The following is a 26,540-nucleotide window of genomic DNA, read 5'->3' as shown; positions in this document are numbered from 1 at the left end:
CTTTTCTGTCTGGCCATCATGTAACAGCAATACGTCCTGATGTTGTGCGCAGATAACGAAGGTCATTATATGGCCCAGAACCAATCAGAGCAGCAACCGTGATGTGCCATGTACCTCTCTAGACAAAGGAATTATCTCCATCTATAATTCTCAATCTGCTGCATATTCTATCATCATTGCCGGATGTCGCTTCCTGCTGGCTGTTATGTCATTTGTGCCAAGAACGTCACCCTGCATGATCACGTGATGCCGACTTTTTCTGCCAGCAAGAGGCTCTCATCACCGGCGAAAAAAGTCGCGAGCCGAGTAGCTGTTGAGGAAACCATATAGCTCTTACCCACCCGATCTCATCCTCTCTAGGGCAAAGAACATCGAAAAGAGGCACATACTTCACGCCTAGCATTGGAGCGCCCAAAATCCACGTCTCTGGCCTCAATAACACCCTCATCCTACTTCTTCTTCCCGAGTGCCCCGTTACCCAAGCTGCCTCTCGCGCATCGCGATCCGTGCAGAACAAGCGAAATCCGCATTGCTTCCTCGGACCCACGACTTGACGAAAAGCTTTTGATAAATGAGCCGGGGTATTGGCGATTGATCCACACGAGAACGCGAATATACCGCCGCTTTTGCCGCTTGTGAAGACCGCCATCAATATTCCTCTTCGCGTCTCTGCGCGCCGCTTTGCACCAGTCGAAATCACTAAGTCGTGTTGCCTTCCCCGAGTGAGATTCCACGGGTAAACTCAATCGCTTTAGTGCAGTTTTGCGCGATCGTCGAACCTGTCTCAGTGGATGAAGGGTCACTTTCGCGAGTAGGAAACCAGGAAGGGGGTTGAGCTCACCTCGGAGACTCAATAAGCGATAGATGTCTAAAAGAGGAGCTGTTGGCCCTCAGGGCGACAAGGACTCCGATCTCTTTGCATTCAATATGGCGAGCACACCAGAAGAAAAGCCTCAGCGGGCGACTGCTGCGCAACTGGCAAATAGGAAGTAAGTGGATGCGATTCATGTTTGCGATTTAATTCACGCATCTCCTGTCATCTCTGGCGGCGTCTTTATTCACTGAATGGGAGAGGGGCCACCATCCACACCAGCCTCCCTATTGTTGTGTTCATTGTGTTGCTCAAATTCTTTTTCATTTGTCTTTGATTTTTTCTGTCTCCTCTCCTCTGTTACCTTAACACTTTCCACCTGAAAAAGTTCTCCAACTTGAATTGTAACTGACAACATCGGCAGAATTAAGGATATTCGCAGACGACCACGCACGAGTACGACTGCTCCAAGTGCTACCGGAGCTACTTTTAGCCCTTTCAATTCTATCGATCCCAATACTGTCTCGGGCTCCCAGCCTGCGACGAACGGCTTCTCTTTTGGCCAGTCTCAGTCTCACAGTTTTCCAGGAGCTAGTTCAAACCCAAGCCAGCCCACTCAGAACGGAGGATCACCGTTTGCCTTTGGCTCAGGAGGTGCTGGTCCATCGTCCTTTAGTTTCTCTACATCCTTTGGTGGGTCAGGGTCATCGGGAAATCCCTTTGCCACTCTGAACACTACTGCGCCCAGCCAACCGTCTGATAATAGTGGGTTTTCTGGCTTCAAAGGCAGTATGTTCAACGTACCACCCGCCGGAAGCTCTGCTCCAGGCCAGCAGTCTCTGCCTTCGGGCGGTCTCTTTGGAACTGGCTCGCAGCAGACCACTGCTCCTGGAGGCATATTTGGAAGCACTTCCACTACTGCACCTTCAAGCCAGCCTGTGACGACGGCACCCTCCACTGGCAGCATTTTCGGCCAGAATAACACCACTAGCACTGCTCCATCTACAAGTCTGTTCGGCCAGTCTACATCAGACAAGCCTTCTCCCTTTGGCCAATCCACAGCGTTCGGTAGCGATTCGATGCAGACATCTCCTGACCCAAAGGCCAATGCTGCCGTATCGAAGCCAGCCATCTTCGGAGGAAATGCTTCTCAGCCTGCATTTGGCGCATCCACAGGCTTCGGGAGCCCCGCAGGAGGTTCCGTTTTTGGGGGTGCTACACCGGCGGCTCAACAAACACCGCCTAAACCACTTTTTGGAGCAAAGCCGACAGAGCAGGCTACTCCAACCTCGACGCCTCTCTTCGGTGCTACTTCCCAGCAACCCACAGCAGGCGCTACGGCGCCTACGCCCGCATTGACCGCTGCTACGCCCACGGCAACGACAGCCACGACGCTTTTTGGTACTGCATCGCCGGCCAAGCCTGCAACGCCGTTCCAGAATCCTTTCCAGTCTTCAAACCTTTTCTCAGGCGCGCCCTCTCCATCAGCTACACCAAAGCCTGCTGAAGAGAAAGGACATGAAGACAAGATAGGCGAGGCAGCCCCACCCAAGACCGGCTTCCAATTCTCCTCCTCCACAACCGGTGGCAATCTCTTCTCCAAGAGCGAAAGCGCCGCTGCTGCGCCTTCAACTACTTCATCAACTGGCCTATTCCAGGCACCGGCCACGGGCAGCCTGTTTGCGCCCAAGCCTGCTTCTGCAGAGACTGATAAGCCCAAGGCTCCCGAGGCAAATCCTTTCGGCAGCCTTTTCGCTCCTAAACCGTCCACTACCACCCAACCCACGCCAGAACAAAAACCACCTGCTGCTGCCCCGTTTGGCACTCTCTTTTCTCCCAAGCCTAGCACACCTAATGAAGGAGCGAAGGGGGGAGAACCAGCGAAACCGGTCGCGTCTATGCCGGTTGTTTCGTCTGCAGCTCCACCATCACCCAACCTCTTCGCGCCGCAGCCTTCATCTCTCTCGACCACCGCTGCGGAGGGTAAAACCCAGTCACCTGCGTCCGCAACTACTGCGTTTCAAGGCGTCTTCAAAGCCAATGGTGCAGCACCCGATCAGCCAACACCTTCAGCCAAGCCTCCCGCAGTCCAATTCGCCGAGAGCTTGCGGCCGAGCAAATTGCCTACTGGACTGAGCGAACAACAGAAGAAAGATTTCGATCTTGTGTACAGTCTGCGTATGTTGAATGAATGCTTTCAACGCGAAATCGCTCGACTGAATCCTTCAACGGACGACTTCGACGCTACCGTGCTCTTTTACATGCGTGTTCGTGAAGTAATTGGTGCGCCAACCGCACCGCGCTCATATAAGCGGAAGGCTGCCGACGATGAAAGTGCTGATCTTGAGATACAATCAGCGAAGAAAGTCAAGCCCTTCGGCACCACTGGTATACCAGCGACCCCTAGCACCAACATCTCGTCACCTTCCCAGAAGATGAACATCGGACCAAGCTCCATTACGGCAACACCGTCTAAGCTTTTTGATACAAACCAGATTACCCCAACAACCAATGGGAAAATGGCTGAGGAAAAGGCTGAAACTGGCGCTTCTAGGGCTGAGAATCGTTCCGATAGTGACTCTGCCACAGCGAGCATATTTGCTCAGTCTTTCTCGAAATCGAAAGCCGATGGTTCAGAGGCCACAAGTGCAGTGTCTCCCAAGCCAGCTACCCCGGAAACCAATAAGCCTGCTCTGTTCTCTACCACCCCGTCTGCGTCTCCGGCGAAGCCCATATTTTCTTCATCCTTTCATACCAAGGAAAATGCAACATCCAGCTCCATCTTCTCTCAACCTACCTCAAACCCTGGGCTCACGTCATCGACAACCAGCGTCAGCACGCCTGCCCAGAATCTGTTCGTCCCGAAGCCCACAGGTGACGGGAGAACCGAGGCACCAGCCGTTCCCAAATTCGGTGCCGGCACTGCGACGAACTTTTTCGCTCAATTCAAATCCATTGCCGATAAGAATGCTGAGAAGGAAAAGGAGAAGCGCAAAGCAGAGGATTACGACTCTGAGGAAGAAGACGAAGCTGAATGGGAACGGAAAGACGCCGAACAGCAGCGCAAGAAACGCGAGGAGTTGGAGGCTCAGTCTAAAAAGCGCGCCAAATTTGTTCCAGGCAAGGGATTCGTCTTCGAGGATGAGAGCAGCGATACTACGGAACCCAAGAAACCAGCAGAGGCATCTACTTCGACTGCCAGTTCATCCGTCTTTGAAGCAAAGCGAGACACTCCGGTCAAAGCGAACAATATATTTGGTCATCTCTCTGCGACCCCATCAGAGGTAGAAGAGGATAATGATGCTGACGATACTGAAGAGGCGTCAGCTGCTGGGGAAGATGCTGATGAAGAGTCCAAAGAGTCCTCTCTGGTACCGGCCAGTGACCGCGACGGTAGTCGGGATGCGGAAACCAGCGAAGCAGACTCCAAAGCCGTTTCGGTCAGCGGAGCCGAGTTCTCTGCTAATGACAGCAGCGACGACGGCGATTTTTCTCGAGCTCTGACCAAGTCAAAACAAGCCTCGAGCGGTGGTAAAAGTTTATTTGATCGGGTTCAGTACGGTCAAGACGGAAAGCCTAAGCGGCAAACCGACGAAGAACCAAAGAATCCCTTCTCTTCCCTCTTTAGCCCTTCGTCCAAGTTCTCCTCTTCCATGACGAGTCCCGGAACGTCCACCCCGAATCCATTTGGCTCACCCAGTACCCCTGCGCCCAGCCAAGGTGATTCTGCCGAAAGTAACCCAGCATCTAGTATCTTCAAGCCTTCGGTTAACACGAGCGGTGGTCTTTTTACTTCCGCACCGGCAAGTACTGGAACGAGTACGCCGTCCATCTTCGGTCAGAGCTCGTCGAAACCAGTAGGTGACAAGACCTGGAAGCCAGATTCTCCCATCAAATTCGCCGACTCGACTACGGCACCTTCGACCACGTCGAAGCCAGATTCTGGGCCCACCGCTCAATTAACCGACTCCTCAAAGCCATTCTCTACTCTCTTCGGCGCGCCAGCCGCAGGGGCGAAGGCGTCTGGCAGTGGACAGTCGGCGCTAGGGTTCTCCTTTGGTGGTCCGTCACAGCAAGGCTCTTCCTTCCTGGCTCCTTCCACTGTCACTTCCGCTACTGGCAGTCGCGCGTCGACCCCCGGAATGACCTCCGATACTGGCGCGGAGGAGTCTGTAGATGGAGAGGCTGCCGAATCTCTACCCCAGGTTGATCTTGCTCGCAGCAGAGCGGGCGAAGAGGACGAAGACATTGTGATAGAGACTCGGGCGCGTGCATTGCAGATCAAGCCTGGCGCAGGCTGGGAAAGCCAGGGTGTTGGTTATCTCCGTGTTCTGAAAAATCGCAACACTTCTCGCTCTCGCATCATCCTGAGAGCCGACCCAAGTGGCAAGGTTGTCCTGAACACAGCCTTGTTGAAGGATATTAAGTACACCATTAACGCAAACAGTGTGCAGTTCCTGGTTCCCCAGGCTGAAGGCGCCCCGGAACAATGGGCTGTTAGAGTGAAAGGGAAGGAAGAAGCTGAGCGTTTGCATTCCGCAATTAAAAAGTCCAAGGCGTAAGCACAAGCTGTGTTTACATATCACGAATCGGCGTTGTACATTTGGTCTATCCCGAACACTTGCGCGGCTTTTTCTTACGACAGTTTATATCGATTCCGTCCGGCCATAACCGTGATTCCCATGGTTTATGCAACGGGCCCTGAAAGCCGATGCTTGTATTTTTCTTTCCGCCAAGGAATCATGGTTGCCATGCGATTTCTTTGATCGGACTAAACTACTTTGTTATCTGTGATTGTCATGTCAATTTTGTCTTTTCTACCTGGAACCGTACTTTGTCCATTCTTCCTCATGTCTTTTTGAACCATGAGCACTCGAAGTTGGCGTCATTTTGTTGAACCATTTTTGCATTCCATATCCTCCCCTACGTTCAGATCATGGCCTTGTGTGTAACTATTTCGCATTTCAATTACACTACGTCATCAGCATCATGTTATTATCTATGGAACAAGACAGGCGCCTTAGCATAGCGGGTGGGTTCGAACCATTGCAATGCATCCTCCATCTAAATTTCATTCATACCTTATCCTTATTCATTGGATTCCCTGGCGTTGTTTCTTTGGCATGGCGCACGTCTATTGGTGTTTCATCCTCAACCGCCTCACCCTTTCTGCAGAGGCTCTCCCCACCTCTATCGCCGAGTCCCTGATTCTTCAACTGGATGGGGGCCTCGCCGCCGCGCTCTCCGACACCAGCCCCTGGAAGAGAAGTAGAAGGCGAATCCCCAATCGGGGGGATGTTCTGACCGGGATCAATGGATAGACTCTTCATACTGACGGAATATTGAGGTGTGAGTACAATTATAATTGATGGAGAGTCTGAGTCTGAGGCAGCCGTGGTTGAATAATTTCATTCCCAAGGATTGACTTAATCAGTCAGTCTACACAATAACTACTTATCCTTGGGTAGATAGCTTCGGCATCCCTAAATGAGTGATCAAAGAACTCTTACCGGGCCCTACATGTGTCGCTGTCAGAAATTCATGCTCTCTCTCAACTCCCTCTCCCTTTGACATCCTTCATCTTCTCCCCTCTTTTAAAGATCTTACCGGTCATCGAATACCTCTGGATCTATACAGTAAGGTTGCCAGATCTATCTCTATTCTGAGCTCTGGCCAGCCCTCAGTATAACAATAACTCACTCCAAAGTCCCAAAAGACGTGGTCTTCGAAGCAAAGCCAAAATGGAAGAACAGACCCAGCATAGCACTCCCTTTACTAAGTTCATTCACCATCCAGCACGCGGATTCCAAAACTTGGCAAGAGCTTTGCACACACATCCGAAGAGAGGTTCTTCAAGCACGATCCTCAACTGAAATTGACTACACTTCGGTTTCCCCCGACTGGGGCCCAGTGATTGTTGACTCGCTAGACGAGGACGGGGACATCGAACGCTTAAAAGCCGCGTAAGTAAACAATGCCAATCATCTCTATATTCCTTGCTAATCGTGCTCGGGCTCAGCATCAACTACAACTCTGTTACAGAGACCTTGCTAATCAAAGTCATCTCTACCCGTCTCTTTGGATGTCACTTTAACTGGATGCTTATCCAGGAACGCGACTGGCTCAGGCAGAATCTTGTCATGGATGGTAACCGCCGTCTTCTCACAGTGTTGGCAAACGCTAGTCAGTCTTCGGCTATGGATTGTATGGTATATGATATTGCTAACTCTGGGTAGCCCATGGGCGATTCGAGGCCCCGTACTCGGGTTCTAGGAAGATACCCACCTACTGTATGTGCCCAGACAATCGATACCACCCTTCATTCGTAATCGAATGCGGAGATTCTGAGTCCAAAGAGCGGCTCATAGACGACATGAGACTATGGCTTATCGGTGCCCGTCCATTTGTGAATGTCGTTGTGATAATCATGTATGCTTGCAAAGGTAACACCAACCAAGTGGAAGGCAAAGCTGAACTCTACGTTCGAGACGCAAGTGGCAACCCAGCCCTCCAGCAAGAAGCAGTGGGTTGTCTTCCCTTACTATCGCTGACCACGGCTCACCGTAATAATAGACCATCTTTCCTGCGACTCAGTCCGAGTGCGCACTTGGGATCACTGCCGGAGATCTATCCGGCCCAGTTCTCCCCCAAGATCTGCGAGCCGACACAGTTCTCCCCTTGAGCATCGATGACCTTCGAAGTCAGGCTTGTGATGCAATGGTGCACATGGACATGGTACCTGCAACTTAGCACAGGAATATGCTGGCTTAGATTCAGAAAGAACTGGATGATCATTGAGCATTAGGAAAAATATGTTTCGCTGGTTTTACCAAATCACTATCTCACAAATATCAAAAGGGTGATAATACACGACACCCCTTACCCGATCAGGCAAAGACCATTCTACTAGGAGCGAACTACTCACGATACGATTCTTTCAAAGCAAGAGGGTATAAGGAATTGAATTAAAGGATCTCCTGATAGTCACGTCGACTATAGTTCCTCTGTAGTCTCGCATCAATCGATACAATGCTACCCGATAGGTCCCACATGATGATATTTCACTCCGTACTCCCGAGCCTGAAAGAGAAGCACCGATGATCGAAGCTACAGCGGAAGAAAGAAATTTTCATTTCATGGAAATTTTTTTTATTGTTCCAAGTCAACCGTAACACAAGACCCGAGCAGGAAGCGATCCATTTATTCGTCAACAACAGCGGTGTGCAGACCCTTGGCGTCCTTGACGTTGACGGCCTGGACGTAGGAGTAGAGTCTCTCCTTGGCGCCCTCCTCGTCGTTACGCTTGCGGGAGATGCGGACACGGAGGCGGAAAGGAACGCCCTTGACACCGGCTTCCCAGACCTTCTTGTTCAGCTGGGGGTCGAGGCGGACATCCTTGGTGCCCTGATTGGCGGAACGCGAGTGGTTAGCTGAGCTGGACCCCATCCCATCACCTTCATGGGAGAGAAACTTACCATAGCCCGCTCAGCAAAGGCGCGGATCTCCTTGATGGCACGAGGAGCGCGCTTCTTGAAAGTAACACCGTGCATCTATAGATCGAGCAAAAAAAGGAGAAATTAGTCTTCCGCCCAAATGCCATCTGGTAGAGTGAATCTGCGAAGATGCTATTTGCGGCCATAGAGGTGGACTTCATCAAACTATTTCTTCTTTTTTTGTTGTCGTGTATTGTGTATGTTCCTCCTCTTTCCTTGGGTTTCGGATTCTGATCCCCAAGACAAAAAAAAAAAATCTCGCACAAGTCCTTCTGTAGTGGATTCCTCCTCACACACAAGGTTGTTTCGAGATGTTCCCATACGTTGTTCTCCGTCCATGCCTCAGGGTGTTTGGTTCCGCAAGGTCGCAAAAAGCCGGTCGATTCATTGACCACGAAATTGTGTGCAAAGGAAATCAAAAGCAAAGATCCAGCGTCTTCAACGTACTCTCTTGTGCATGTTGATGGTGTACTCGCGGGTGACAACGTCGGCGATGGCCGAACGAGTCTTCTTGCCGGTGGTCTTGACGGTGCTGGACATTTCTGGAACAGGAAGAATAGAAAATGTCAGTAATCTTCAATTCTGGGGGAAAAGAACTGCGCGACACAAAGATTGCGGAATTGATACTGACTGAATGGGCTGACAGAGAACGTCGGCTGTCGTTGGCGATGTGGTCGACTGTCGAAGGAATTGGGATTTTCGGATGTCCTTTTTTTGGTGGTCGAAATTCAGTGTGGCTCGCTTATCGTCTGGCAACACTCTGATTGGGTGGTTTACAGTCACGTGATTCTATACCCTCCGCGGCTTGTCGAAACTGTATTGAGGCTACCTTTACAAGCTAATCCCTGTTTATAGTTGTTGTACTCGGAATAGGCAGTATTTGTTGGAATTGACGTCTATTTGTCATAACTCATTTATCACTAGCCCAGGTTGTTTCTCCTGCCAGAATGCGACACTAATTGTATCCTCTAAGCGTGTCATTTCTCGGCGCTCACATCAGGGTATAGGTCAAAACGTCGCTGAGTAGAGACGGGGATGCCCTTTCGAGTGGTCTGAATAGACTCGTTGTCTAGGTCTGCGTAGATAATCGTCTCCGTCTCGGCTGCTTCTGCCAGGATCTCCGCATTAGGATTGACGATCACACTGTGACCCCAAGCGTGGTATGTCGCGTTCATATCACGAGCCGGGCTGCACAAGCCAACATAGATCTGGTTGTCAACCGCACGAGCGCGACCAAGGAGTGCCCAGTGAAGAGGGCCAGTAGTCATATTGAAGGCGCCGGGGTAAATCAGCGCGAAGGCTCCCTTGCGCGCAGCGATCATTGCCGACTCCGGGAAACGGATATCGTAGCAGATGGCGAGACCGATCTTGCCATATTCTGGGAGATCGACGAGGGTCAACTGGTTTCCAGGCGAGAGTACTTCGCTTTCCTTGAACGTAATCTTCCCGGGGATGTCAATATCGAATAGGTGCGTCTTGCGGTGTGTGCCAATGAGAGAACCTGTCGGCGAGAACACAAGGGACGTGTTGTAATACTTCTTTGTCGAAGTGTCCAGCTCGGGGATACTGCCTCCTACCAGGTATGCCTGGGCTTCCGCAGCGATGGCCGACAGAGCATGATATGAGGGGGATTGTTCTTTCGTGGGAGGCGAAGGGAGTAGTGTCTCGGCATACGAAGGGAAATATTGTGTTCCATATGGCGAGTTGAAGCATTCAGGGAGAACGATGAGCTTCGCGCCTGCTTTTGCGGCCTCAAGGACCTTGGTCCTTGCGAGAGAGAGATTAACGGCTTTGTCCGCACCTATGACCGAGTACAACGTTAGTATGGGCCGAAGAGATCATGGATGCTTGGAACATCGTAGCGCACCTGAAGCCAGCTGCACTAAGGCTAGCTTAAGAGGTTGTTTCAAAAGGGCAGCCATGACTGACAAATGCAACGATAGTTGGGAAGTTGAGGTTATCGGTGGTTGCACAGATGCGGGGAACTTTCATAATAAATGGGGTCGAAGTGGCGGCCGATTCCGGTTGCTTTATCAGTGTCGCTTTCGAGGGCTTCCAGACTTCAGGCTTTTCTAACCGACAGCCGCTACATTATTGTATTTCCTAGGATTGTTATGGTCATTTCTGACCAGATGAAAAACATCAATTTGGTTCCGTTGGCTTCCAATCATGGCCGATGACTGTCTTGCATACTGTTCCCTTGCAAGTTGCCCGTCAGTTGCTGTCGGGGGAGCAGAGTCTGTATGCGGACGCCGGCGATTCATGCTTCGTGCCGGTGCATAGCAGCAGAGGCGTGTTGTAATTCCGCTTACAATAGTGCTCCTTTCAAGAGATTTGGGTGCTTTGTTTATATTGATCAAAAGTTGGACGATCTTCTTCTCGCGAAGTCTGTGCTACATGTTCGGTCCGGCCTTTCTCGATTCCCTGCAATGAGACACAGCACAATCATTCTATGACAAAAAACTACAATGATGACGCCTATTTGCATAGTTCTACCGTTTGTTTATGAAAGTGAGGCCTTCTTTGACCGTGAAAAGCAATGGCTCGGTTACATACAGCAATTAGGGTCAGGCCCAGAGACGAAGATCATGAAGTTCTTCATGCCAAATCCAATCCATTCGACAGTTCGACTTGCCCAGAACCAGGATAGCCGCAGGGGGCCTGGTAGTAGCCATCCTGAGGAAAAAGAAATGATGCTTCTGGGTGAAATCGAGAAACGGGTTCTATTAGCCGGTTACCCGTTCTGCTGTGATATCAGACCCAATCCAATTTAATCACGTCTCCAAGGACGGTGATCGACCGTTGACAAAATGGGTTCTTTCTCCGGAGAAGGATGTTATCACTCTTCAATAGTATGAGGGGGCGCAATTCCTCCATCTCGTGTACGGAAAGCCAATGTCGTAGTTGGCCCTGACGGCTTCATCATAGAGATCACATCAATCGATCTTCAGCCTGCGAGTCCAGATGGGTAGTCTGTTCCTCCTGAATTCTTCAGGACATGAGATCAATTGGACGTTCATGCAGTTGATTCTGACTACCGGTTGAGTGAAGCCGTTGGGGATCACATATGGCATATGCAGGTCTCCTTGAGCCTTGCAGATATGTCTGCAGATCGCATAATGTATTGACCTTCCAGCTTTAAGTAGTCCTTCAAAATGGACTCATCACAGATGAGGAATCACTTCAATATATTGAATGGTGGGACGTCTATCGCCATAGTGTAACTTGTGTGTCCGTATCAGTTCCGAAGTATCGAACCTAACGAGAAACGACTACTCAAAACATCAAGGCGGATTATCCTCAGGCCCGTCATAGACTCATTCATCCTCCTTTGAAGCTTGTAGTTTGTAGTCCACGGAGAGACCAACGAACGGGATAATTTGAGACGAGAAGGAGAGGCGAATAGCACGCTGGCTGAGTCAGCGAGTCTGGCCCCTGAGGAATCAAGTGCACGGAGAACTCTCTGGCTTTTCCTGTGACGATTCCAATTTAGATACGAAGCGAAGCGTTCATAAATAAATATGGAGAAAAAGGGGCAAAGGACACTCCCTTATCATCTCTTGACTCTCTTCTTCTCATCGTTCTTTTCTTCTGGTCCTTGAATATCGAGCCATGGATAGCCGGAGGGTGCCTTTCTTCTGCCCACCAACCATCTGCCTGTGATTCTCTTTCCGCTGGTGAGACAGCGTCACAGCCGCCCACTGATTCCCCACGGCCTTCGCCTGTTCCGTTCATTTTGCCCCAGGGTTCGGACATTTCTGTGGCTTAAGGCCTTAAGCAGCCTTAAACGCCCCCAGTACCACTCTTTTTGCTTGGATCCTTTCTCAATTTTTTTACTGTCTAGCGTGGATTTTCTTTTTCCCGCAGCGCAGCGGGACGGGAGAAGTCCGAAGTGGCCAATCTTGGTAGTCCCTACGCTTTATTAAGTTGTCCGAGACGCGCTGCCGCCTGATACTTCAATCCTGGTGATACGCAACACTCATTGCCATCAGATGATTTAGGCATATACAAAGCCAACAGGCCGTTATTATCAGCGTCCCAGGCAGTCGTTTCGAAGATCGAGCCCGGCGTCATGTTCGAGGACTTCTCCTTCTCTTCACCGTCGTCCACCAGACCTCCCCGGCTGGCGTTCGACGGGGACGATCGACTCATGATCGATTGTGATAGTTCTATGATCTCGCCATTGTCTTCTCGATGCCCCTCACCTAGATCGACGTCGTCGCATAAATTTCCCCGGAGTTTGCATCGTTCGCGCTCATCACACTTCCGCTCCCCTCAGCCGCCGACCTCTGTTCCGTTCTCCGCTTACGACGGCAAGAGACTTTCCATTAGCACATTGACAAGAAAGCTCCATGAGCATACTATCCAGAGTCAGTCTCAGGAGGAGAGAGCTGACGACGTGCCCACCTCACCGTCGACTCCCCGGTCGGTGTCCGATATGGGGTCGGCATCTGGACAATTTCATGGATATTTCCTGACGCCCCCGGACACGGACCATGACGACGAGGGATACTGTGACTCGGCGTCGATGGCCTCTCTCTCACCCTCATTGTCACCTCATCAGCAATCCCCCTTTCTGGGAGCCATGACCGCCCCGCTGGACTTGACGTCGCAGGGTGGGGCTCGCGAAACCCTGTTGAACAGCGGACTTGATACTACGATGAACATTCGGGCACATAGACAACATATCTCCCGCCTGCAATGCAATCCTTCGGACATCGAAGCCATTAGACGGGCTCTTATTTCTGAAGATGAGCCATCGGAGTTCGACCCATCCAACGAAGACTGCTGTCATCCAAGCTCACTTCCTCCGCAGCTGTCGCCCCGGAGGAGGGCTGTCACGCTCAGCCGGAGCCGTTATCGACCGATAACCGCCACTTCTGGCCTTTCTGATACATCAGGGATTGAGCATCGGGACCGGAGGAAAAGCACTGCTGGCGTTCCTTCATCTCACCGTGTCGAAAAGAGCTATTGCCTGTCATCGAGCCGGGACTACCGCAAGAAAAGCGATCAAGGCTTGAGAAGGAAGAGTCTGGTCAGCGCTGCCTTGGCTTCTGTGGTTGAAAAGGCACCACAGACGAATGTTTGATCTACTACCCCCCGAAAGACTTTCCCTTCTACTGTACATATTGAGATAGATACCAGGCCTGTATATACTTCGTCAGTGCGTATCAACTTGTTCATTTCACGTTCACGTTCACGTATTCGTCGCTCTCGTCTTAATCCTCTCGCAACCCTACCAACCGTCGAGACTCTTCCCACAGTCTCTCCGCGCTCTCCTGATCCCAAATATGCATCGCATACCCAGGATCAACCGTCCGAAACCCCAGCTTCGCCGGCCCCGATTCCCTACAGTCCTCCAAATACTTCCCGCCTTTACCCTCCCACTCCCTCCCCACAGCAGCCACCACAACCGTGGCAGCCCCCTGCGCTTCCGTCTTCAGATACGGCCTCATCCCAGGCTTCCGCCACTCCTCCATCACCCCATCATCGACAAACTTCTGCAACCCGGTGAAAATAAGCCCCGGATGCACACTAAGCCCATGCAGCCCGCGCCCCCCAAACCGCCTCTCAATCTCATTCATCATATAGATATTCGCCGTCTTGCTCTGCGCATACGCCAGCGCTGGGTCATACCCGCCCAACTCGAAATGCAGATCCCCAAACCGAATCCCGCTCTTCCGGTGCGCCGACGACGTCACGCCTACCACGCGCGAGTGGAATTGGGGTGTCACAGACCGCAGCAGGATAGGTTTTAGCAGCTCGAAGAGCAGGAAATGGCCGAGATGGTTCGTCCCGAATTGTGTCTCGAAGCCGTCCTCTGTGCGGCCTTCTGGTGTGGCCATCACCCCGCCGTTGTTGATTAGGACGTTCAGCTTGTCGCTTTGCGAGAGGAAGGAGTTCACTGCTTGCCGGATGCTGGAGAGACTGGCTAGGTCCATGTGGAGGAGGCGGATCTCGCCTTGAGAGGATGAGGTCGAGGGTTTGCCGTCTGCATCAGAGGCAGGGGTAGAGTCAGAGTCAGAGGCAGGGGCGAGGAGGTCGGCCAGCACGTGTCGGGCTTTGGGGATGTCGCGGACGGCGAGGAAGAGGGTTGCGTTTGTTTTGGAGAGGGCGCGGGCGGTTGCGGCGCCGAGGCCGGAGGAGCAGCCTGTGATTAGGATGACTTTGTCCGGGAGAGCGTGGGTGAGGTTTTCGGTCTGGATGATGGAGAGGGCCGTTGGATGGTTTTCCATGTTTTGGGGTCAGTATGGAGTTCGCTTTGAGCTGTGGTGGACTACTGTGAGTGTCTGAGGTTTTCGTCTATGGGGTATATCATGATGAACTAACCCAGGGCTTGGTAACTACGTCAGAATGGCGAGACGCTTGCATGACCTCCCTCACTTGAGGTTCAACCTTACCCACGCCGAAGATGAAGAAATTAAAGTATATATCAGGCTAATCTATCGCAATGAAATAGATACCAGCTCCAGGCTGTCGTATAGGAACCCACTCACACCGCGGTGTCTCTGACACGGCACACTGTCAACGCTATCGTCGAAAAAGCCGGCCCCTCCGCAGAGCCCGCGCAAAGCTGCGTAATTTTCTAAATGGATTGCGCTTAACGCGCTTCTTCCGATCTGATGAAGACCCCCTGGTCGATTCGCTCCGCTGCATCTCCTCGTACTTCATCGCGAGAATATCGTCTGTGGTGCCCGTCCATCCTGCCCCGTCGTAGGAGGCTAGAACTGAGTACCCTGGCTCCCCGAGTTCGCTTCCGTATGATTGCGCCGTCATCGGCCTGGACTGTGGAGGCGAGCTCCACTTGTGCGATTGCGGGATATCGGTCTCATTTCCCTCTAATCGTTCGGAGATGGACGGCATAGGGTGATACGGTATGTCGCCGATGAGTTCGTAGTGTGCTTTTTCTTCGTCGGCGTCGGAGATGTAATGGTCATGGTCCTGCTTGTGGCCATGGTTTGCCTCAATGGTTTCGTCATGCTCCAAGATCATGGTCTCGCTCTGAGGCCGTGTTGCGTTGAACGAGTCCCGCTGGTCGTCTGTGATGGACGAATTGTCCACGTCTTCAATGTACGAGACAATGCGGGCGAACTTTAACGATTCATGCGGATTAAGGATTTCGAACGAGGTCCCCTGATGTTCAACTGTGGCGGTTGGGCGTAGCAGTTCCAACAGCATCGAATCCGAGCGGGCTTTGGCATGTCTGGGAGTGAATGTTTGCTCCTGCAGCTCTGGCTCCGGGAACCGGGCGAGCCTAGCTCGGAAAGTTTCCTATATCTTGTCAGCTCAGTTAAGGGTGTGGTTTTCAGCAAACTCACCAGCAATTGATGCGGGCTATGTACGGGACTCGGACGGAGCGTTTGCTCTGAAGTGTTGATATCTGAGAAACTGGATGGAAACGAAACTATGTCCATTAGCATATCCTCACACAGCATGACAGCGGACTAACACGTACGGAGTGATTCATCAAGCCCAGGCCCATTCTCACCTCGGTATGAGACGGGACTGGGCGTATATGACGGGGACAGCGGAGGCGGGCTCGATGCCGCAGACGAGACGGAAAACGAACACAATGGGGGCGTCAAGCTCGTTTGGCTTTTGTTCAGATCCAATGCTGCGTTTTTACGCCGTAGGGTCCTCCCTCCGTTGCGGTTGAAGGCGATGAACCCGTCATCCTGCGAAAGAAACCTCCGGTAGTTGTGCAGGGATAATGCTCCCGGATATCCCGGCTTCGGCGTTGCGGCATCGAAGCCGGTCGATGAAAAAGGAGAGTCCAGAGTTGGAGATTTGAGAGACTGTTTTAGTGGTGGGTGAAGCTGGAGAGGTTCATGGCAGCCGCTTTGCCAGATTTGATGGTCATGATCGAGATTCATGATTGCTTGTCTTTTTGAAGGTTCAAAGATATGTTCCTCCCGCTGAGAAAACACCTTAGAAATAAAGGAGCGATGATAGAGAGCCTGTCAATGAACAAGGCCACTGTCTGATGGCATTGAAGGTACAAGTACAGGTACATGAGGCCAGGACATAATCCGACCGTTGGGCCATGAATCAAGACAAAGAAACAAACATTATTGTTCTGACCTTCTGTAGTCAGACTCAAACTATAAACAGAAAAGGAGAGAAGAAGAGAGGGGGACGAAGAGGTTGTAAGAGATAAAAGAAGAAGAGGCAGATGGGCCCTGGACAAAAAAAGAAACAAGCAAACGTCACATTGCCAGGTCAAAATCAATAAATCATGGAATTAAAAATAACCAGCATGTATTGATTTTCTTTCTGCATCAAGGGCGCCCTGTCGCTGCTTATGGGCGCCACAGATGGATTAAGACCACTCACTTAGAATAAATGAACACGCACACTATGCAGCAGCCCCTTTAAATATTTAGATAAATTTGATATTGATATTAACTTACTGTGGAGAGAATGACAGGTGTGTCTGTTGCGCTCAGAGTGGCTTCACTAAAGCTGCTACCGTTAAACACTACTTGACTTACCAGATCACTCATGGATTCAAGGATGGACATCCCTTAAAAGAGCCTAACCCAACTACTTTCTCTTAAAGGATGCTGTCATTGGAATGGATTTTTAGAGTAATAGAGCTTGAGAGTGTCGGAAGTATGTGAGTATTCTAGAAGTTAAAGTGGCCCACAACCTCATGTTTGCATTCCCTAGAAGAAATCGAAGAGTTACCGTAGGCATCTCTATTATAGTAGAATCAAGCACATTAGCATTATCCAACTCAATAACCACAGTAAGAATATTGGAATAAGCATGTCTGTTATAAGTTCATATCCCGCTGTTCTCCAGTGAGGACAGTTCTAATCATTTCAATCCCTTGCTCCGATCATGCCACTAATGTTTCATCACTGAAGTGGTTTCAGCTGGTTCTATACAAACTAGCCAGTTGGTGTCAAAACAATTCACAACTACCGTACTTAGCCAGAAACACAGCAAGAATGATAACAGTAAGCTGATGCGTGAGAGCTGTATTCTCCCATGGCCGAAACATCTCTCCATTTGAGGGAATGCGTCTTTGGGTATAGTGCTATAGGGTGACATTCATTTAGAAATATGATCATTATTTGTCACTGGTCTTCGGACACAAAGCAGTTGATTGACGTTCCTACACTACCTAGTACTTAGTGCCATGTCCTATCAGCCAGACTTAGGGGATTGAACTTACTGGCTTTGAGATCCAAAACTGTCCTGGTTGTCGCTTGATCCAGCATGCTATGGGATTGTAGCCTCCATTTTGGAGAGAGAGTAAGCTCCCAATTTTGTGAATACTTAGAGAGAAGCCGGAAAGTCATCAAGAAGGTGGACATTGACAGAAGAGACTTGCAGTGATAGCAGATGCTTTGATTGAGATAAGTGAACACAGCGGCACTATGGCATAAGAAACCTATCATTCATTTGCCTGAAGGCGAAGGCCATAGTAGTTTAGCCTCAGGTGTGTAGTCTTGGACGTATTATCAGCAGTATCTAGTTCCTGCACGCACTCGATCAATCCACGCACAACCCAGAGAGACTCGCAATAGCTAAAGCGGCACCACATCAGGCTGAATATACCCTAGAGAGCATCAACTGTCGAACAGGCTAGCGCACATGCAACCCAAAACGAACTTGATCCTCGAAATCGGCAGCGTCCAATCGACAGCCTCAAACCCACCCAAAACAGCGATGACCAGTCATCTACGATCCTCCCCATCAACCGTCATCCACTGAAGGTCACAACTTCAAACGAACGACCATCACAACCATCACAGACTAAAGGTACGGTTTACAGTTCCACACCTCCTGGTTGGGCACCGAAACGTGGCCCCAATGCCGAAGCAGAATCAACCACCCTCTCGTCACACCAGATGACCCATCAAATTTTTCATTTTCCCTGTCGTGTCGATGATGATCCACTTGACCCTCGATCAACGATGATCGATCACTGGTCTCTCTGCTAGTGCCGATGCCAGGAACTGCAAGCCATCTTTGTTTCAGTTTGGCCTTGCGACACCCCATGAACGAACTGAGTTAAGCCTCCTGGTAGGGATCTGGAGGCGAAACCCGCTTCTGGGGATTCTATTTGTCACTTGCCCTTGCGGTAGTCTTTATTGCGGGCCCTGACCTACCACAGACTTTTCAATAGGAAGACACTGATGATTATGGTGACGATATTATTGTCTGACATGCAACTTGAAAGGGTCTGGCAGCGGCACATGTCGAACGGCCCAGAAGAGGAATTCTTTGGGCCGAGCGAACTACACTGACACTCTGGCATCGCTGTGTCTGTGTAACTTTGAAGGCGAATAAAGAAGGGCTTTGGTTGTCTTTTCTAAGGATCTACGGGTTAAAACACGGGCCCAGAGTAATCGCGCACATCGACACAGCCTATCCTCCTTCGTTGCTAGGACAGTATGAGGCAATCTCATTCAAGTTCATTCGAACATTAGCAAATTGCTTTGAGTTCGTCATATGCAAGGCTAGTAGACAAAAATCCCAACACCAATCTATGCTTTGACGGGAATCTCAACAGAGTCGTGAACATTTCTCAAGTCATTCATCATCGTAGACATCATTGATCTCGAAGGCCCGCCTGTCAGCTAATCAATATGTACCGGGAAACAGTCTGGAAATCGGGGATATAGAGCAGGAAAAAAAAGTAACAATCATAGCATAACGGCATGGACGGCTCGCCTGAGATATGAGCAGTGAAAACAAGGTATCATCTTGGTCAAAATAGCGCAAAGTAAGGTCAAACTGCTCAACATGATCAACAATCTTAATGGCGTTTATATTTCTAAGCAGAAAAGTCAGCAAGCATACTTGAGAGACATAGTTCACCACGACACTTACATCTTCTATCTTTCGGCGATTGCTCGGGTCCAACGTGTTTCCAGCCCCGAGGAGCGTCTGCCCAACGGCCTTGGAGACTCCAATCGCAGGTCGAAGGATAACGGTTGGAGCACGTTTAAAAACAGCCCTAGCGGCAGCTTTCGCGCTACCACTCTCCACGATTTCGCCAGGAACAGCAACGATGGCATCCCGTGCGAGAAGCAAGTCCCTTTCCAAGCCGCGGAACGCACCCCGGAGGCCTTGTACGACACCCACCGGTTGATCCGCATAGGGCGAAATCTTATTCGCCTCCTCTTCGTCATTCATGTCTTCTTCGGAGCCCAGTGTCGGCGCGGTCGGTGTGGTCAGCAGCTCCTCGGCTCCTTGCAAAACCGTTTGAGTGCCAATGGCAAGCTTGGCACCAAGCTTGACGAGTTCATTGGACGTGGTCTTGGCAAAAGCGAGCGCTCCTTTCTGGATGCTTCGGACGATCCGGCCGTCCTTGCGATACTCTCGCATAGGAACCACGACCAGGTCTCTAACACCGCCTCCCACATTGACTAGAGATCTGATGGGCGCCAGGCCAGCAAGAACACCCGGAAGTTGATTTCTCTTGATGTCTGGCATCCATATGTCATTGAGTGTCTGACCCAGTTTATCAAAACCGGACACCCCATAAATAATGACATGCCGCATAACCATATCCGCGCCATCAAGAACGAAGAAGTTCATGAACTCAGTTGTCCGGCCTGATCTGAGCCCAGCGTAGTCTACGCGCTTGGGCTTGAAGTCAAGTTTGACAGGAACAGCGTTGACTTCCACTCGTTGCAAGAACGGAATGTCGGCTTTTGAACTCGGTGCAGGTGCAGAATCATCCCTGAACTCAAAAAATCGACAGATAAAGTCAAGGGCATCCTGGTCAACGTGCAGTCTCAAGGGGAGAAGAGTTGCCTGTAACATGTCAACACAGCTGTTCAAAATACATAACGTGGGCAAGAAAGTACTGACCTTGAGAACAAGCTCGGACGCTGCCAGCTCTGGAACAGGCCGCACAGTCAACATTTCCAAATGGACCATACTGGCCCCACTTTCTCTCTCGCCTGCCTCATGCATATACGTCGCGAACTTCTTCCATGTCGACGTAGGAACGTGGTCGAAGATCTCCAAGTCGTTCACACGAACGTCGAGCGAACTCTGCGTCTCCTCAGAGCCAGGGGGAAAGGCGACGAAATCCGCGCAAATGCCTTTCAGCTCAAACGTCATCTTGTGATATTTACTCCTAGACAATTTCAATCTCCTTCCTCTATACGAAGGCGACTGGCCTTGACGTGCCGTAGCCCCAGTGACAGTTGTAGTTGTCGCATAGCTGCCTGTCTCGCTGGCAAGATCGTCAATGTTGCGATTGATATCGTTGCGAAGCTCTCGAGGATCCTTGTTGGCAGGGATTCCAATATATATGGAGTTGAACAGACAGTCGCCGATCACCGATTCCTCTTCTTCCTCGAAACCTGGTGACGTCCGATTACCGGCTCGCGCGCGCCGCTCCGTGGCTTTCTTCTCAACGTCCTTCACAGCTTTAGAAATTGTATCTCTGGTTCGCTGCCAGTCGTAGCCATCAAACAGATTCCAGATAATATGAGCATCCCTGACTCTGATCCGCAGCGGACTTTTACGGATCTTTGAGTCGTTGGTTAAACCATATGTGTTCTGAGTCGAATCCCAACGATGAGCCGTACCTCCTACAGCAGAACGCTTGGCGAAATGGTCATCCTTGAATTCGAGATCGGAGACGCTGGAGGATACATAGTACTGCGAATGGAAGCTGTCCAAAAGATCATTCGACTCCGATGGCATTGCGCTCTCATTGGGGGACAGGTTATCTGGCCCTGACTTCATTGGATAAAAGTCGCTCACATACTCAAGCTCGTCTTCTATGCGTGGGTCTCCGTCCTCGGGCTCAACAATAGTAGGAGCTTCTGGAATCTCTGCATGCTCAGGTGGTGAATCCATGGTGAATGCGTCCCCAGAAAACGAAGCCAGCATATCTTCTATAGGCAAAACTTCCGTCCGATACTTGAGGGCCACACTTGGCGGGGTTGGCGGCTGCAATCCATTTATGATGCTGATGAGGGTCTGCGTCGAATCGGCACAGGTCTCGAGTATCAATAAATCATCCTTGAGCTCCACGTCTAACGACTTCGTCCCATCATCGTCCACCTGCATCAATTTGACCGTGGCCATTGCCGACGATATGGAAGATACTGGCACAAACCCCATATCGATGAAGGATTGAATTTGGTCGCTCTGGGGAATTGTTGATCTACCATGGTGAAGGTTTTCCGCCAAACCCATGTTTTTGACATCATCAATGACCATGATGGAAGCCTTTTTGAGATCCAGTATTGCTTCTGAACACCCATGGTCGGACATAGCCGCTGAAAACTTAGCATTCGTTAACACAACCAGTCCCTTCGCCGCTGTACCGCGAGGATTCAACCCAAGGACGCAATCCCGTAGAGCAAATGCAAGCCTCCTTGGCTTCGCGGACGCTTGCCGGTCTCTTAATCCCATTGAGACTTCAGAATCATTCCGCTGTAAGTGCTGCGATTCGGCAATATTGGCCAAAGAGTTGGCCATATTAGCAGCGACATCTCCTGTCGTCTGATCCCCACTCAGCCCAAGGAACGCAACTATGGACGGTATGGTGTATTCTACGCGTAAATTGTGAGATTTGATCTTAATGGTCGGATCCATCTCATCCCCGATGTAGCGAGCCATCAGTATTGGAAGTTGGCTCTGGTTCTGACCCTGGCTCCCGCTCGCCGGTAGTGCTTCACCTATGAGCTCCTCACTCCCGTTTCGGACGACTTTTATCGTCCCCAGCTGCGCAGCGATGAGAGAAGGCATGCTGATATAAGCAGCCTCAGCGTTTCTGAGATACGACGTGATAGTTCCGACGGGCCCACCCAGGTAGACTTGAGATTCAAGCTCTCGAATGAGAGTGAGGGTGAGAATGCCCGGGCGATCATCTTCAGGTAGATACTTTGCGACGGTAGCTAACCTGCCCAATTCCTCTCCAAGTTGAGAAAGTGACTCGAGGTCACTGGTGCGCGAGACGACGATCTTCGCACCCGCGAGTGTAGTACGGAGAACGGAGCCTTGCCTACGCTGGCGGAACAGCGTGTCTAACATAATGTCATCGTCTTCGTCATACTTATCTTTCGACGGTGTTATTATTGCCAGTAGCCGGTCCAGATCGGGTTCCTTGGGGGAGTAGAGATACTCCACGCGGATGTTGCTCAGGTTGATTTTTGCGGGCGCATCTCTTGAGTCGTCAAGAGGTAACGGGCCGCTCAACTTGGCTTTGTCAATCTGCACGCCGATACCCTCGAATCGGCTGACAACCTTGACGGCTGTCGTTTTCAACCTGAGATAATGTGTCTCACCGGCAACATCAAAGACGATTCCGCCGACTCGAGCGTTCACCTTCCAGGAGAGTTGGGAGAGTCGGGGATGGGCTTGAAGGTTATTCTCAGGCGGCGGTGAGCTTTCGAAATGCACGCCACGAGCCCGTCTTGGAAAATCTGTCTTCATGTTTTTACCAGTTGAGACAGAGGATATTGAATTTCCGAGCTCCAGGATAGTACTGAGGCCGCCAACCCGCCCGAAGACCTCCTCCAGGCGCAAAACATTAAGATATAGCCGGAGAGGAAGTGTTCTAATGGTGAGGCTTGCAGAGTCGGAAGACTTGGCCAGAGAAAGAGAGATATCACCATTCACAGGTGACAGGACATCTCTCGTGGACTCCCGCATCTTCAAGCTTTCACTGAATGAGATGAAGTCATCCGAGGCGAAGCCGAGTACGAACTTTGAGACGTCTAGGCCAAACTTTGTAACCTTTTTATCAGCCAAGTAGCGGGCCGTTAGACCTGATGCCGTCGCTCGTAGAATAATATCTTCATGGGGCAAGCCAAAAAGTGACGAGGAATGGGGGTCATAGTTGTTGAGAGCATATGTTTGACCGGGAACGTGATCGACGTATTTGATGCAAAAGTTATGGAGAGTGAGGGCGAGACTGTGCCGTGTCTGCACAGATTCTGGCGCAGGTTTTCCACTGGAGACATCCCCGCCGTCACCAAAGGCATGAAGAACCCTTTGGCCGGCCTTGACAACAAGCCACCCAATTGCATTATCAAATCGTACATCTACGGATGATATTTCGACAGCAATTCCACCCGGTTGAGTTTTCGAAATGAGATCGTGGTCCGCCTTGTTCGCTTGACGAGGCGGCGATCTGGGCAGGGTGCCCTCGAATGAGGTGGCTGAGTTGATCGAATCGCTGCGAAGCCGTGCGGAAGCATACACGGTGGAAGAGAGCAATTCGGGTTCGGCCGATGAATGACCAGAATGCACTGCTGAGTCTTTCAGACTGTCACTTGCTGACTTTACGTCTGCTGAACGGACAGTCTCATCCGTATGATGGCTATCTTCATCAACAGGAATCGATATCGATATTCGATCAATACTGAGAAACCGCTTCGCAACATCTGAAAGCTTGCTCATCGTAGGTGAGAGCGGTGTCAAATCAGGTCCCCGTGCCTCAGACGGGGACTCACTGTGTTCGCCAAATGATCGCTTCTCCGTAAGCGTCGAGGCTGCCTGAGCACTGAGCTTTGGTGTAGATATCGATGTTTCGTCTTGCGCGTCCTGTTTCTCACCTGCCGCCTCTGTGGGCTGCGTTCCTGCGTGCACATCTCGGACAACTGTTGACTCCGGCAGATCCCAAGCGCCTGGTATATTTGGAACGAAACTTCTACTCAAACCTTGACTGATAGCACTCATGTACATACTCTGAGCCTCTTCATTTGAGAACAGCTTGGACTCGGAAAGTTCGCCGCCATTGGCAAAATCAGATGAGCCCACGCTACCAGCTTCAGAAGGAGGCGCTGTTTGCCTGTCTGAATTTTCTCTCGAGGATAAGGATCCTGAAAATGAGGAGGCACCATGTGAGACATCCCGAGTTACAACGTGATCAGTCTTGAGGTAAGGCTTACTGTCGTGCGGGGATCTGTCTATGAAGGATCCATCACCGTAATGTGAGAAGGGAGCTGCATGCTCCGAGTCAACGTCTGACGGTGAAGTCTCACGGGCAATGTGCATCTCAGGAGTTTGAGGGCGCGGGGAGTCACTGCTGGGAGGAAATCGATCATCTTGAGGTACGAGGCCCTCTGGTGGTTCTAAATCATCGTCGTGTAACTGGGAGTCGATGACAGAGTCAAGATATGCAGGGTTGTCTAATAATTTATCATCATCCAAGAACTGCTGCGAGTCTTCCAAGTATCCGTCACTTCGATTCTCATCGTCGGTATCGGCATCAGAAAACCGCCCGTCGTATGTGTAGGCGGACCCTTCCATTCGACCCACACCGGGTTCTCCTATATCTTGAATCGAAGATTCCTGCGGCGGCTCCAAGATTGTGGATCGCGTCATAGCTAGGACAGAGTCCGCATCGGATGCGTGCCCGGGCAAGGGTGACGGCATCCTGCTCGAAGGCTCGCTCGACTTTGGCTGCACGGGTGTAGTCGGCGAAGCGGGCGGTGCGAATCGGGAATAATTTGAGAAAACTATCGGCTCAGATACCAAAGCCATGTTGATGTCAGAAATAACGATGGGCCGGTTCCTATTACGAGAATGCTTTTCTTCCTCAGCACTGGACGTTGTGCTGCTCACGGCACCAACGCAGATCTCCCGCACAGTAAGAAGTCCCGTCACGATATCAGGTTTACCCTCCGGTTCTCTCTTGACGACCCCCTCCTGCTTCGTTTCCATATCAACTCGTATTGAAACATTGTCGACCCTGACCTGCAGGCGCTCTGCGACTCCCTTCAAAAAAGCAGCAACAAAACTGGGCAGCGATACACCTTCGTTTCCTAGACCAAGCTCCTCTTCGTCGTCGCTGATAGACGCAGATGTACGGTGTAACACCTGTGATCGAGACGTGATAGCAGCTTGTAATTCCTCTTTTTCCTCTTTCGGTTCGGCATCGAGGAACGACTCTGCAAGATCGGCCGGAGTCGGAAGAATGTGATCGCCACTAGAGTCATGGGTACCAACTTGAGATAGCTTTCGACTATTCTGATTTCCATCCTTTTCTGCGGGAAAAGATTCTTCTGATGGTAGTCGAAGATGCACATCGATTCCGCTAGCTTCGCAGATGATGCCGCTACTGTAGATATCGGCAGGGACGGTGATCTTTAGAAACTGGACTTTAGCACTCAGCAATTCACTCGAGGCCGGGAGCTGAAGAAGTGTAGCTAGTTTCTGTTTAAGATTATCAGAGTTGTTAGTTGTACATCGTCCACTGAGCTCATGGCGGGTGGAGTTGTTTAGTAGTATGCGACGTCTGCCGACGTTATAAACTCACCTCAAGCTTCAGGCCTATATCCCGAAGTTCGACAGTGCTTCGTTGACCCCATCGGATTCCCAGACTATCTAAATCTAGTGCTTCGGTGTCGACAAGCTCGAGCCGAGACAAGGCATATCTGAGCAACCGTTTCTGGAAGAATGAGGGCAAGAAGTAAGCCATCTTGGGCGAAAGGAGCCAACCAGCGGCTCATCTAGGAGTTTCGAATGTCATCGGGGCAGGGACATAATAAATGATGATCGTGTTGAAGTCGGTTCTATAAATGGAGAATCCCGCAAAGGCAAGAGTTGACGCGGGAGGGTTGGATGACGTTCCGTGGGGTAGTAGATAGAGATCAACCGCAATAGTCAGGCGGAGCCAAATCACACTGACAACGTGCGCGTTTGTCGATGGTTCCTGGAGATACTGAGTTGTCTTAAACCCTTTGCTTCTAAACAAAGATTATGAACTTTGTGAGGGTTTCGAAAAACTGTCTGTACTCAGACTATTTTGCCGCTTAACAATAGTGGCAAGTGATGTCGGGTCTACGGAGTACCCCCCAAGACCCTTGCCCATCTTCTATTCCTCGGACACGCCAAGGATTTGATGCCTGGGGAACATGGCATGTTATACCCTTTTGGGACAAGCACCAAGCTATCCCATATCAGCTCCCCGACATCCTGTGCTGTGACTCAGAGATGAAATAAAAGCATTAAAGTTGCTTAAGCACCCAAAGTTTTATTTATTTATTTATTTTCTTTAAGATCACCTCTTAAGCTGGCTCATAGATCACTGAAGTCTTCTTTTGCTGACATTGTCCTCTTCATGATCACGTGGTCATGGTGACTCGTGGGTATAAGAATTGCGCTCAAGCCCTATCTCAAGCTTTGTGAAAGGGTGAAACATCCCGTTGAGTGACTCTCTTGAATGAAATTGGTGACAAGGATCTGGATCGTCAGAGCCCATGATGGCATTACTTATTCCGAATATAGGAGATTGAATCCACACG

At 50.6% G+C, this 26,540-nt stretch overlaps 8 protein-coding genes across 8 annotated transcripts; 2 read left to right on the top strand and 6 right to left on the bottom strand.

Moving 5' to 3' along the window:
• Positions 1-927: 927 nt before the first annotated feature.
• Aspvir_010029 (RanBP1 domain protein) lies at positions 928-5,373 on the top strand (the record flags this gene model as incomplete). Its single annotated transcript, XM_043273166.1, has 2 exons — positions 928-989; positions 1,236-5,373. The coding sequence occupies 2 exons, from the start codon at positions 928-930 to the stop codon at positions 5,371-5,373; spliced, it is 4,200 nt and encodes a 1,399-aa protein (XP_043129101.1).
• A 513-nt stretch (positions 5,374-5,886) lies between these two features.
• Aspvir_010028 (uncharacterized protein) lies at positions 5,887-6,141 on the bottom strand (the record flags this gene model as incomplete). Its single annotated transcript, XM_043273165.1, has 1 exon — positions 5,887-6,141. One exon carries the CDS (start codon positions 6,139-6,141, stop codon positions 5,887-5,889), a length of 255 nt encoding a protein of 84 aa, XP_043129100.1.
• Positions 6,142-8,011: 1,870 nt separating this feature from the next.
• Aspvir_010027 (60S ribosomal protein eL31) lies at positions 8,012-8,844 on the bottom strand (the record flags this gene model as incomplete). The annotated part of the gene is made up of 3 exons (XM_043273164.1): positions 8,012-8,215; positions 8,287-8,361; positions 8,752-8,844. The coding sequence occupies 3 exons, from the start codon at positions 8,842-8,844 to the stop codon at positions 8,012-8,014; spliced, it is 372 nt and encodes a 123-aa protein (XP_043129099.1).
• Positions 8,845-9,281: 437 nt separating this feature from the next.
• On the bottom strand, positions 9,282-10,226 carry Aspvir_010026 (carbon-nitrogen hydrolase family protein; the record flags this gene model as incomplete). Its single annotated transcript, XM_043273163.1, has 2 exons — positions 9,282-10,105; positions 10,172-10,226. The coding sequence occupies 2 exons, from the start codon at positions 10,224-10,226 to the stop codon at positions 9,282-9,284; spliced, it is 879 nt and encodes a 292-aa protein (XP_043129098.1).
• A 2,150-nt stretch (positions 10,227-12,376) lies between these two features.
• Positions 12,377-13,393, top strand: Aspvir_010025 (uncharacterized protein; the record flags this gene model as incomplete). The annotated part of the gene is made up of 1 exon (XM_043273162.1): positions 12,377-13,393. The coding sequence occupies one exon, from the start codon at positions 12,377-12,379 to the stop codon at positions 13,391-13,393; it is 1,017 nt and encodes a 338-aa protein (XP_043129097.1).
• A 130-nt stretch (positions 13,394-13,523) lies between these two features.
• On the bottom strand, positions 13,524-14,540 carry Aspvir_010024 (uncharacterized protein; the record flags this gene model as incomplete). The annotated part of the gene is made up of 1 exon (XM_043273161.1): positions 13,524-14,540. The coding sequence occupies one exon, from the start codon at positions 14,538-14,540 to the stop codon at positions 13,524-13,526; it is 1,017 nt and encodes a 338-aa protein (XP_043129096.1).
• Positions 14,541-14,835: 295 nt separating this feature from the next.
• Aspvir_010023 (oxidoreductase, short-chain dehydrogenase/reductase family) lies at positions 14,836-16,178 on the bottom strand (the record flags this gene model as incomplete). The annotated part of the gene is made up of 3 exons (XM_043273160.1): positions 14,836-15,576; positions 15,624-15,709; positions 15,761-16,178. 3 exons carry the CDS (start codon positions 16,176-16,178, stop codon positions 14,836-14,838), a joined length of 1,245 nt encoding a protein of 414 aa, XP_043129095.1.
• Positions 16,179-19,075: 2,897 nt separating this feature from the next.
• On the bottom strand, positions 19,076-25,714 carry atg2 (putative autophagy regulatory protein Atg2; the record flags this gene model as incomplete). The annotated part of the gene is made up of 4 exons (XM_043273159.1): positions 19,076-19,093; positions 19,150-20,079; positions 20,137-25,449; positions 25,553-25,714. 4 exons carry the CDS (start codon positions 25,712-25,714, stop codon positions 19,076-19,078), a joined length of 6,423 nt encoding a protein of 2,140 aa, XP_043129094.1.
• Positions 25,715-26,540: the final 826 nt, after the last annotated feature.

This window comes from Aspergillus viridinutans (genome assembly GCF_018404265.1).
Source record: "Aspergillus viridinutans IFM 47045 DNA, scaffold_9, whole genome shotgun sequence".
In the NCBI taxonomy this organism is placed as follows: Eukaryota; Fungi; Ascomycota; class Eurotiomycetes; order Eurotiales; family Aspergillaceae; genus Aspergillus; species Aspergillus viridinutans.
This window is presented reverse-complemented; position numbering and strand designations above follow the sequence as displayed.